We start from the raw sequence: 12,772 nt of genomic DNA on the forward strand, positions 1-12,772 counted from the left end.
GCTAATAGCTCGCTTTAGCGACCCCGACGCTGCTTGCGCTCTACCCGTCGCAAGGCTCGGAGCTCGGCGGCTACGCCATCTTCATCTCGGGTGTCGCGTTACCGCAATCGCCGCGCTTGACGTGTATTTTTGATGCCACGCTTTTGGTCCCGGCAACGTGGTTCGGAAGTGACACGATCCTGTGCGAGGCGCCGCCCCATGCACCGGGCAACACTACCGTCCGCGTCTCTACCAACGGCGGTCTCGAAGCGTCATTGGCGTCGCTTTCGTTCGAGTACACAGTGCAGCCGACGGTCACGGCCATGGCCCCGGCCAGTGGGCCGTCGACGGGCGGGAACGCGGTGACGATCTATGGTACAGGGTTCGCCAACACGTCGGCGCTACTGTGCTTTTTCGCCTCGGAACCGGCGACCGCTGTGCTGTACATTGACGCGACTACCGTCATCTGCACCGCCCCACCGGTGCTGCAAAACGCATCCGTGACCGTCGCCGTTGTCGCTTCGACGACGGGCGACGCCGTGTCGTGCGGACCGCTGTGTACGTACACGTACCATGCGCCACTGCTCGTTACTTCCATTGCGCCAAAGTACGGACCGTCGTCTGGCGAGACGGCCGTTGTAGTGACGGGACGAAATTTTCGCGCATCGGTGCGCTATACATGCGCGTTCCAGCTGGATGCTTCGACAGCTCCGATGCATGTACCGGCGTCGTATCACAGTCCCACGGAGCTGCAGTGTTGGACGCCACGACTCCCGTATTTGCTTCGAGATCTCGTCTTTGCGACGATCGCCATTGCCGAGACAGGCATTGCGCAAACCGACGCCACCGAGTTTGGCTTTTACCCCGAGGCGCAACTGACGTCTGTATCACCGGGTCTCGGCACAGAGCTCGGCGGCACAGTGCTGACGCTCGCTGGGTCCAACTTTGTGGCGCTACCGAGCGCGGCGTGCGATTTCGGCGCCGGTGGCATTTCGCCGGCGCGCGTGCTGTCCCCGACGCTTTTACAGTGCGTCGCGCCGCAGCATGTACCCGGTCCCGTGCTCCTGGCTGTGTGCCTCAACGGCCAGCAGTGCACCAAGACACGGCTTTACTATGAGTTTTACCCGGCCATGGATCTCACGCAGCTGGTGCCATCTCGAGGCTCGGCGCGCGGTCGGACCAGCGTCCTCGTGATCGCAGCGGCGCCCCTTGTGACGGTGGCGTCGTTCGTTTTTTGCTGGTTTGATTTGCAAGACACGCGCGTCGCGACGGTGCGTGCGACGGTGGTCACTGCGACAACGGTGCAATGTCTTTCACCTCCGATGCCCGACGCCAGTCGCGTCACCATCACGCTCTCTCTCAACGGCTACGAGGCCGCGACGACCGCGCTACCGTTTGTCTATACCCAGCAGATCGACATTGCCGACGTATCGCCGACAACGGGTCCCTCCACGGGCGGGACACGGGTGGCTGTCACTGGGTACAATGTGAACCTGACGTCGTCGTACTTTTGTCATTGGGGCGCGTCGTTCGTGGAGCCTGCCCACGCCGTGTCGACGTCGACAATTATTTGCGTCGCACCGCCGGCAGCGCTCTCTCCGACAGTGACGCTCGGCATCAGTGACAACGGCGTCGATGTGGCTCTTGCGCCGTCGCTTTTTCGGTATGTACTGCCGATGGCCTTGATGTCGCTCACGCCACGCCGCGGACCCGAGACGGGCAATTTTTTCGTGACGATTATGGGGTCCGGGTTCGAGCCTTCGGTCGTGTGCCGCGTCGGCGCCCGCCCGGCGGCACCCGCACAGTGGCTCTCGTCGACATCAATCATGTGCTGGATGCCCCCGAATGCCCCCGGCACCGTCGCCGTCGCGGTGGCCAACAACGCGGTCGATTTTTCAGTCGTTTACTTTGGCTACAGTGCATCTCCCGTCGCGTCGGCGATGGTTCCGGCGCGAATCCTTTCGTCGGGCGGGAGCCTCACGGTCCTTGGGGCACATTTTTGGAACGTAACGACGTGGCGCTGTGCTGTCGACGGCGCCGCCTCGCGCGATGCCATATTTCTGAATGCTTCGGCGCTTGGATGTGGGTTTGCTACGCTTTCTCCAGGCACGTCGGTGTTGCGCCTGTTTGAAACGACCACCGGTGTCTCGGTGACGGTGCCGCAGTCTCTGGTCGTCGTCGTGCCACCGCATATTGCTCGAGCGGTTCCTTACCTCTTGCCAGCCAACACCAGCACGATGGTGACGCTCTACGGCACGGACTATTCTTATATGCACGTTTGCCAAGCCAGCGATGGTACTTACCTCTCGACGCAGTTCTTGGGGGTGACGGAGGTGCGCTGTCGCGTCGATACAGCGACGATGAGTCTCTCGTTGTCCGACTTGGAACTGGAAGCCGCGCTCTCGAGCACCGCGCTGAGCTACTACGAGCCATACGACATCATTGCCGCATCCCCACCGTTTGGGAGCTCAGACGGCGGCACATTGGTGGTCATCACGATTGCGCCGGCGTTGTTTGACAGTGCATGGCCCATGACGTGCCAGTTTGGCGCTGTGGCTACACCAGCAACGTACCTCAATGCGTCGGCTGTTGGCTGCTTCTCGCCCGAGGTCTCAAGCCCCCGAAAGGTGCAGCTTTCGGTCAGCCTCAACAGTGTCCACTACCCCCGCCCGATCGACTTCGAGTATTTGGACGCCGTCGTCATCGATGACGTGACGCCGGCGCTGGCAATGACGCTGGGTGGGACGAGGATCACGCTCACGGGTCGTCATTTTGTGCCTGGCGCGCAGTGTGTGTTGAACCAGTCGATGGTACCGAGTACGGTGCTGTCGTCGACGCAGGCCTTCTGCAAGGTCCCACCTGCGACACACGCCGGACCTCTCACCGTGACGTTGTCCAACAATGGCGTGGACGTTCCCGGCTCGGTGGCAGTCCTTACGATGTACGCCCCGCCAACAATACTGTCGGTGGCACCGCGAATGGGATCTACGACGGGTGGCACCCGCATCCGCGTCGTCACACAGTCGCCAATAAACTTGAACGTGGCGCTGCCGACCTGTCAAGTCGGCAACGCAACGGCGTCCGCCACAATCATCAACGCCACGTGCTTGGAGTGCGTGTCGGCAGTGAGCGCCGATGCCACGACTGTCCCGTTCCAGATAGCTTTTGTCGGCGATGATTTTGTCGATCTTGGAAGGTTCGAGTACGTCTGGCCGCTGAATGTGTCGGTTGTCGAGCCGATGCTAAGCACTGAAGTGGGCGGTGGCACGGTGACGGTTGCAACACTCGACCCAGCGTTCTCGACGATGACCGCTGTCATGTGTCGTTTTGGCAGTCGGGCGCCAGTAGGCGCGGTCGTTTCGTCGCCACGCAGCGTCTCGTGTCCTGCTCCAGCGCACGCCCCGGGGGTCGTTGAACTCACCATCACCCGCAACGGAATCGACTTTGAGCTGGCCACAACATCGTTCGTGTACTTGCCGGTACAGACAAGCTCGGGCATCATGCCGGTCGCGGGACCGGCGTCGGGCAATACGACGGTATCTGTCTTTGGCTCGAGCTTTTCTGCCTGCGCCGCGCTCCAGTGTCGTTTTGGCACAAAAACAGTCGCGGCGACGCTCCTTGCGTCGACGCAGGTCGTGTGTCGCACGCCGTCGGTGGCGGCACCGATCGTGACGAGCGTCACCGTGGCATGTGGATCCGTCGACCTCGTGACGCTGCCGGATGCTTTCAAGTTCTATGCATCGCCCGTTGTGTATCGCACGACACCGTTGCTCGTGCCGTCGTCCGGTGGCAGTCGACTGGTGCTGCAAGGTCGCTTCGACGCACCCAGCATCGTCTGTCGGTTTGGTGCGTCGGCCATCGTAACGGGTGTTGTTGTCAATGCTACGGTGGTTATTTGCATGACGCCCCCGCTCGCGCCGGGTGTCGTCACCGTTGAGGTCTCGAGCAACGAGTACGACTACACCTATGGACCGCAAGCTCTACGCGTGCATTCGCCAGTGGTGCTCCAGAGCGTCTCCCCAACAGATGTGCATGCCGGCTCGAACACGACCGTGATGGTGCACGGAGTCGGGTTCCTTGATGTGCCGACGCTTCGGTGCCGATTCGGAGCTTTACCAGCAACGCCAGCTCGGTTTCTCTCGAAACAGACCATTGTATGCATCGTACCACCCGTCGCACGGCAAACCGTCGTCGACGTGTCGGTGGCCAACAACGGTGTCGACTTTGGCGACGGCGCTGGCATTCGTGTGCATTTCCATGATCCTCCAACGTTGATGTCCGTGGCGCCGACGTCGGGGCCCACGTCGGGTGCGTCGATTCTGACGCTAACGGGAGCGGGGTTCTTGCCGTCAACGTCACTAGCGTGTACGTTTACTTCTGGGTTGGCGACGCCGGCGGTATTTGTTTCGGCCACGCAAGTCGTGTGCGCGACGCCGGCCGTGGACGCACCACTCACAACGCGCATCCAGGTGCGATATGTTAACACCAACGTCACGACTGCAGCAAGTGTCGCTTTCACATACCAGTCGACCATCACAGTCACAAGCGTCATGCCCACCACGATTTTTTCGGGTGGCACTCCCAGCTCGTTGGTCATGACCGGCTTCAACTTTGACTCAAGGTCGGCGCTGCAGTGCGTGCTCTCAATCAATGGGACCGAGCGTCACTGGCCGGCGGTGGTCGAATCTTCTACGACGCTGCGCTGCCACGGCAACGTCGTCGCGCCTGGCATGTACCAGTTGCACGTCACGGGTACACGTGTGGCGACGACGGGCCGCACTTGGTTTGTCCATGCCCGCGCAATGGCGACGGTGTCTGACGTGCACCCTCTTCAGAGCTTGGAGGGCGGTGGCACGCGCGTACTGGTGTCGGGCAGCAGTTTTTCGGTCCTCGACGCCTTCGCCTGTCGCTTTGGCCCAACGTCCGTACCAGCCACCGTGACGTCGTCGACGCAACTCGAGTGTGTGGCGCCACCGATGGGACCCCATCACAACGTCCTTTTCGCGGTTCTCCAAGCCGATCAGTCGCTGGCTTTTGCACCTGTCACGTTTGCGTACGTCGTGGCGCCCAGTGTCGTGCGACTGGATGCATCGATACTGGCTTCAAGACGACCGACCCAGGTGTTTATGGACGGTGCCAACTTTGTGTCGGGGCTCGATTGCCTCTGGGTTGGACTCGATGCAGTGCGCGCGGCGCCAGCGACAGTGCTTTCGTCGACACGGCTCATGTGCCCTATCAACGTTGACGCTCCAGGCAGTGCTCGGCTGCTCTTGCAGCTACACGGCGTTGCTGTCGACACCAACACGACGATTCAGGTCGTCGATGTCCCCACGGTTACGGCGGTAGCCCCAAGATTTGGCCGTCCCGGGTCACGCCTCACGATTACGGGCTTGGGCTTCGCGGCGGGCCCCAACCTGGGCTGCCATATCGGAGGCGCGTTTGTCGCCGCCATCTACATTTCGTCGACCCAAGTGATGTGTACGGTGCCGACCACATACAATGCACCACAAGCGTCGGTGACCGTGACCAACATTGGCAGCGACGTTAGCAATAGCGTACTGCTGACGTACGTCGAGTCGGCAGTCCCCATGAGTATTGACCCACCGTTTGGCTCAGTGGCTGGCGGGACCTTGGTTACGATTCCTCTTGCCGGCTCCATGCTGTGGCCCATGGATCTTTTGTGCCGATTTGGTGCCGTGGCAGTCCCTGCAACGGTCATCAACGCGTCGATGGTGCGGTGCATGACGCCGCTAAACCAACGCCCGGGCGTCGTCGACGTGACTCTCTTGGTGGCGTTGGACAACTCTTTGCTTTCAGTCGAGACACGCCCGTTGCGGTTTGGCTACATGGAAGATATTGCGATCGTGACCGTAGCGCCAGCGTTCGGGTCGCTGTCAGGAAACACGCTCGTGTCCGTCGTAACTTCGGCCGTCGACCTGGACCTGCTCGACTCCCACCGGCTTTTGTGCGGCTTTGGCTCGGTTCGTGTCCCGGCATGGCGCACAAGTCGGTCGACGCTGGAGTGTGTGACACCACCAGCGGTTATGGAAGGTGCTGTGGCTCTCACCGTCAGTGTCAACGGTATCGACTTCAGCTCGAACGCAGTTTCCTTTACATACCAAGCATCACTCACGGTGACGTCGGTAGTTCCCAACACGGGAAGTGTCCTTGGTGGCACGCTATTGCGATTTCTCGGTGCCAACTTGGACAGGATGAGCCCGGCATCGGCGGCTTGTCGCTTTGCAGACGCGGCGACGGAAGCAATTTTCGTCGTTGCAACGATCGTATCCGCTCAGGAAGCTCACTGCGTGGCACCGGCATGGGCCGTCGAGACGTATACTACCGTGGTTCTTACGGACGCCGTGCTCACATCGAATTCGGTTGGTTTCGAGTACCAAGCGCCGATCACGATCGCGTCGGTGGAGCCTGCTGTCGTCAGCGAGGCAGGCGGTCTGTCGATGCTTGTCATAGGAGATTCCTTTCGAGCAGACTCGGCTCTCTGCTGTATCTTTGGATCTATCCGCGTGCCAGCAACTTGGCGTTCGTCACGCTTGCTGCAGTGCACGAGCCCGCGCCATGTTCCAGGACCGCTGACGTTGGCCGTGTCAGCCAATGGCATCGATATTTCCAACGCGTTAGCACTGCGTGTGACAGCGCAGCCCTCGATCACCGATGTCGAGCCGTCGCACGGCTTTGTCTCTGCACCAACCTCGATTCGTGTTTTGGGCACTGGCTTTGATGCAACGGTGGCGTGGCAGTGCGTCGTTGGGGACAGTGTCGTCACTGCGACGGTAGTTGATCGTAACACTTTGGCGTGTGTGGCGCCGCACCCGACGGCAGCGTACTCGGCAGTCGTGTCAGTGTCGGTCGCAACGGCGACAGGTATCACTGTGCCAGAAAGCCTTCCGTTCTACTACGATGTGGTCGTCAACGCAACGACGGCAGCGCCGGCAAGCGGACCGACCACCGGTGGCACCTCTGTCATTTTGTCGGGCGTCTTTGTCAATGCGGAGGAGAGCCTCCGTTGCATCTTTGGTGACTCGGAAACCCAAGCAACGATTCTGAGCTCGTCGACTGTCGAGTGTATTTCACCGTCGACGTCGTCGCCAAGGGTTGTGCCGTTGTTGTTGCAAGTCGCCGGCCAGCGCCCAACGCCGACGGGGTTTACGTTTGTGTATTACCCGCCTCCAAGTGTGAGCGCCGTGGCGCCAGCCGTGGTTCTTGGACCGACGCTCATTGAAGTGACGGGTGCCAACTTTAGTTTGAGCTCCGTATGCCGGTTTGGTCGCGACACAATAGTGTCAGCACGCTTTGTCACGATGACGTTGCTGCAGTGTGCGGCACCGGCGCATGCCCCGGGGCTCACGGCGGTCGATGTCAGCAACAACGGTGTGGACTTTAGCGTCAGTGGCTTGACGGTGCTGTACGAACCCGAAGTTGCAATCACCGCCGTTCGCCCGGCATCGGTTCTGACGACCGGTGGCAAGACGCTCACCATCACCGGCATCGGCTTTGCGTCCCAACTCACGCTCTTCTGCATGTTTGACGACCACGGGCGCTCGATTTTGCAGGCAGCGGTGGTTCTCAATGCCACGACCTGTACCTGCGTGACGCCGCCTCTCGCGCTGGGCGTGATTCCGCTCTCGCTGACCACGACGCAGCAAGACTTTACGTCCAATCACGTGTCACTGACGTCCGTGGCAGTACCGGAGCTCTTGCGCCTCACGCCAACGCACGGGACGATCGCAGGAGGAACGCAGCTCGTTCTGTACGGCATCAACTGGTTTGTCGATCCAACCGCGTCGATGGCGTGCTGTTTCAATACCAGCGCTTGCGTCCCGGCGTATCTGGAGCCGTCCACGAGCAGTGTACGATGCACAACGCCCGTGTTCAATGCTACAAGTCGCGTCTCAGTCGACGTCGTTGTCGACGACGTTCGGCCTCGGTTTCCGCTGGCATTCTTTGTCGACGCAGAAGTCTCAGTAGAGTCCATGGTGCCGAAGCATGCGCGGGAAATGGCGGGTACGGTCCTCACGCTGACTGGCGGCAACTTCTTCGACACCCCGGAGCTGGCGTGCGTCGTCGGCGAGGTGCGCCTGCCCGCACGATTCTTTAGCACGTCTGCGATCGCATGTACACTCCCGCGGCTGTTGCCGGGCAGCGTACGTGTTGCAGTGACCACGAACGGCGTCGATGTTGTGTCAGCCCCGATGGCGCTGGTGGTGGACCCCGTCACGACGTCGATTCACACCATCTCGCCAACGTCGGGCCCGATCCATGGCAATACGCTAGTGATACTTCTTCACAACCTTCCACTGGCAGTCTCGTCGGTCATGTACTGCGCGTTCGGCGCCACGCATGTCCCAGCAACCACCGTCAACAGGTCGGCGCTAACGTGCTTGACGCCGCCGTCCCCAACTGTCACGGCGGTCAACGTGTCTCTGGTCGAGCGTACGACGTCACTTGGGTCGTCCATCGTGTACGACGACTTTGACGGCATGTTTGTGTACGCTGCGTGGCCAACAGTGCAGCGTATTGCGCCATCGTCGGGCACCGCGGCGTCCATAGTGTCGGTGACAGGCTCAGGGTTTACGTCCGCGTCTGAGATTCGATTTGGTGACGCGGGTGCGTCGCGCTGTGATGTATGGACGCCAACGACCTGCACGGTCCGTGTGCCGGCCCCTGATGGCGACAACGGAGGTCCAGTGCTTGTCGCCGCTTCCAACAACGGCGTCGACTTTGCGTCGTCCACGGCGCTGTTTCTGTATATGCCCGAGGTTGTCGTGACGTCGGTGTCGCCCTCGGTTTTGCGGTCGGCGGCATTGGTGACGGTGCGCGGCGCCAACTTTGACTCGACATTTGCATCGGCGCTTGTGTGTCGAATTCATACCGTGCACGTGCCGGCGACCGTGGTTGCGCCAGACGAGGTGCAGTGTGTCGCACCTGCATTACGCAGTGGCAACTACTCTGTCGATGTCTCTATCAACGGCGTCGACTTTACCAAAAGCCACGTGCTGCTCGAGTACAAGGAGCCACTTGTCTGGACATCGATTCATCCGCGTTTTGGGTCCACCGAAGGCAACACTGTTGTGACGCTGACAACAAGCTCGACTGTTTCGGAAACGGACGTTCTCTCGGCCTATTGCGCGTTCAACACGACCGTCGTTCCTGCGACGCTGGTCAATGCGTCGACTGTGACGTGCACGGCACCACCCACCCCGATGCCGGGCCCTATGACACTGCACCTCGTACAGTACGATACGTCCCACCAAATGACGTTGGAGAATGTACTGTCGCGGCCATTGGATGCAGCGCCCGGCGTCTACACCTACGTTGCACCGATGCGCGTCACGGCAATATCGCCCACCCGCGGTTGGCGCTCGGGTGGCAGCGTTGTCACCGTTCTTGGCGCCAACTTTGCACCGTCGCCGTCGCTCGGGTGCTTCTTTGGGCCATTGTTTGTGCCTGCCACCTTCGTGTCCCCCACAGTACTTCGGTGCACGTCGCCAGCACCAGAAAGCACTGCCACCGACTATCTCGTCGCGATCACGGCCAACGCCGTGGACGTGCTCGCAACACACATTGCGTTCCACTACCAGCCAGACATTGTCGTGGCGTCGATAACGCCGGCGAAGGCGTCCCTTGCGGGTGGTGGCACCGTTCAGATCCACGGGGCAGCCTTTGATGCGCTTTCAAACGTGAGCTGCGTCTTCAATACCGTTGCAGTGCCCGCAACGGTGGTTGCCCCAACGAGGATTGTGTGCACGGTGCCACCCGCTACTCGCGAGACGACCGTTCAAGTCGGTCTTGGCATCAACGAGGCGGATGTTTTCCCCGCCACCTTGGCATTCGAGTATAAGCAAGCGGCGATCGTCCATAGTCTCTCGCCGCGCACTGGGCCGCACCGGGGCAACACAACCGTGTCGGTGCAAGGCGACGGCTTTGCGCCAGGGATGGTGTGCTTCTTCGGTCTGCGGTATGTGCTTGCAACGGTTCTCTCGTCGACCAAGCTCGCTTGTGTCACACCCGCCGTCGACTTCAACACGACAGCAGTTGTTTTCGGCGTCGACGCTGTGACGGCGGACGCTACCGTCGTCGGTATCGGAGACACGGATGCACTGACGTTTTACTACACGGTACTGCCTACGATCTCACAACTGGTTCCTGCTGCCGGACCGACGACTGGAGGCACCAGCGTGGTGTTGACCGTACCCGACGGCCTCGGCTATCTGGACATGATCGACTGCAAATTCTGCGACATAATTGTTACTGGGACTTTTCAGGGACCGACGACGGTAGCGTGCACGGCCCCCGCCGTCGCCGCGCCGCGCACGTGTCCGCTGACGCTGTCAACGAACCACCTCGATTTTGGTGACGAAATCTGGGCCTTTGCCTACTACATGTCGCCGCAACTGACATCGGTGTTCCCAGCACGTGGGCCCAGCAACAGCTATACGAATGTGACACTCTTTGGGGCCAACTTTGTCGACGGTGGAACGCCCCAGTGTAAAATCGGCGGCAAAACGATACCTGCGACGCTCGAGTCGGACTCGCAGCTGCGCTGCCTCGTGCCACCAGGTGTCACACAAGCCGATATTCAGCAAGTGCAGATCCAAGGCCCACCGTTGGCGCCAACCGTTCAAGTCGTCACAACGACGGCCGCGCCCGCGACCAACGAAGTCCAAGTGGTCACAACGTCGGCCTGGGCTAACGGGCCGCAGGTCCAAGCCATTGCTGCGACGCTGCCGGCTGCTCAAATGGAAGTGTACGAAATCACAACGAGCAGTGCGTATCAGCCGACGGTTCAAATGCTCACGTTCACAACGACGCCGATACTACCCGAGGTGCACACTGTCATGACAACAGGAGCGTCAACCGTCGGCGGGTCATTTACGATCAACGTCTTGGGCTTCAACGTCGTCGTTGGCGCGAGTGATTCGGCGTCTACCGTCCAGCAAAACCTTGTCGCGGCGACGCTCGGTTCCCACGGTTGCTCGGTCGCGCGCTCGTCCGGTGCGCTCAACACGTATACGTGGACAATCACATTTACAACCGACGCGGGGACGTTGGCTCTGACGCGACTCGTGTCGACGAGCGCCCTCACCGGCACCAGTGCGTCCGTGGTCGTGGCGCGCGTTCGCGCTGGCACCGTCATGGAAGTGCAAACCATTTGCATCTACGGCGCCGTCTTCTCGGGCTCTCTCGCTACGATCGATGTGTCGCTCCAGGGACAAGTGGTTGCCAGCCAAATTAGTGTTCTTGCAAGCGCTACGTCCATGGCATCGGCGCTCAATGCCCTCGGTGCTCTCGGCGTTGTGACTGTGTCGCTGCAAACCAGCACGTATACTGACGTCAGCGGCGCCGTCTACGAGCGGTTTCAATGGGCCGTCACGTGCACGTCACGCAGCCAGTTTGGTGGACGCCTTCAAGTACAACTGTACAACAGCGTGGGGCTCGCGTTTGTTGAGACGACCGTCGTCGGCACCACGCCCCGTAGCATGGGCACATTTCAGCTTGGCCTTGGTGCTTCGACGACGTCGGCACTGGCGTGGGATGTATCAACGTCAGCTCTGGAGCTTGCACTCGGGGCGCTAACCGGCGTTGATGTCGCCATGGTGACGGAGGACAGCGTCCTACTTGCACCGGCAGCCACGCGCACGCTGCGTATCACATTTTCCCCCAAGAGCGGCAACATTGCTACGCTCGGCGTACAGACAAGTACAACAACAGGCATGTACGGCGACTCGTCGAGTACGCTTTCGACCGGCCTTGCAGCGTCGATTCAGCGCATCATGACTGGCGCGTACCTTGGCGGGACGTTTCAAGTCACCGTGCCCAGTTCGGGCAGCTGGACGACGGTACCAGTGACTGCTCCGTGCTCAACACTTGCATTGGCCTTGAGCGCGTTGGCCTGCTCGGTGCAGGGTCCCGGCGTGAGCGGAGAGCTTCGCTGGCGCGTGACGTTTGCGAATCCGGTTGCAAATGCTATCAGCGTGCTCAGCACCGGCATGACGGGAGCTTCGCCCAATGTACAAGTGACGGCCCACGTCCCGGCCGGTGTTGCGAGCGTGCACACGATCAGCGTGACCAACCAGCACATTCCAACGATCCAGCAGCTACAAGTGTCGGGCGCCGCCGTTGTTTGGGAGGTGCAAACCGTGACGCTGGTCGCGCAAGGTCCGATACGCGGCGTGTGGGCTCTGCGTTACGGGTCCGAATCATCGGGCAATCTCACGGCGACGGCTAATAGCTCGGACGTTCAAGTCGCTTTCCGCAGCATCTCAATGCTCCAAGCCGTGTCGGTATCACGCACTGCTGTGACCGTTGGCGCCACCACGGGCTACGTCTGGAGCATTACGTTTTCTGATGTCGGGGACATGGCGCCATTGAGCGTCGTCTCGAACGTCTACGGCTCGGCCTTGTCTCTTCAGGTCACGGAGCTCACCAATGGTGTGCCGTGCGAGGTGCAGAACGTGGTCGTCTCGGCGACCCAAAGTCCGTTTGTGCTTGGTACCTTCCGCCTCGGTTTTCGAGGGCAGTACACTGAGGTTTTGGCGGTCTCGGCCAGTGCTAGCCAAGTACAAAACGCGCTGGCGGCGGTTGCTACGCTTGGTGCTGTCTCGGTGCGGCGCCTGCAACCCAACGGCGAAAATGCGTGGACATGGCGGATCAGTTTCCTCAACAACGCCGGCGCTCTTCCGCTCTTGGCAATCGATACAAGTGCTGTCGCGGCACCGACGTCCATTCGCGCAGAACGTTGGGTCCCCGGAAGCGCACAACTTCTCTCGGGCTC

General features: G+C 60.8%; 1 protein-coding gene across 1 annotated transcript in view; it reads left to right on the plus strand.

Moving 5' to 3' along the window:
- The window catches only part of SDRG_00133 (hypothetical protein), a 39,156-nt gene that overhangs the window by 6,569 nt on the left and 19,815 nt on the right, over positions 1-12,772 (plus strand). The window contains exon 5 of the mRNA XM_008605598.1: positions 19-12,735. Coding sequence (XP_008603820.1) covers positions 19-12,735 — 12,717 coding nt within the window. The remainder of the gene's footprint in view (positions 1-18; positions 12,736-12,772) is intronic.

The sequence above is a fragment of the Saprolegnia diclina genome (assembly GCF_000281045.1).
Source record: "Saprolegnia diclina VS20 unplaced genomic scaffold supercont1.1, whole genome shotgun sequence".
In the NCBI taxonomy this organism is placed as follows: Eukaryota; Oomycota; class Saprolegniomycetes; order Saprolegniales; family Saprolegniaceae; genus Saprolegnia; species Saprolegnia diclina.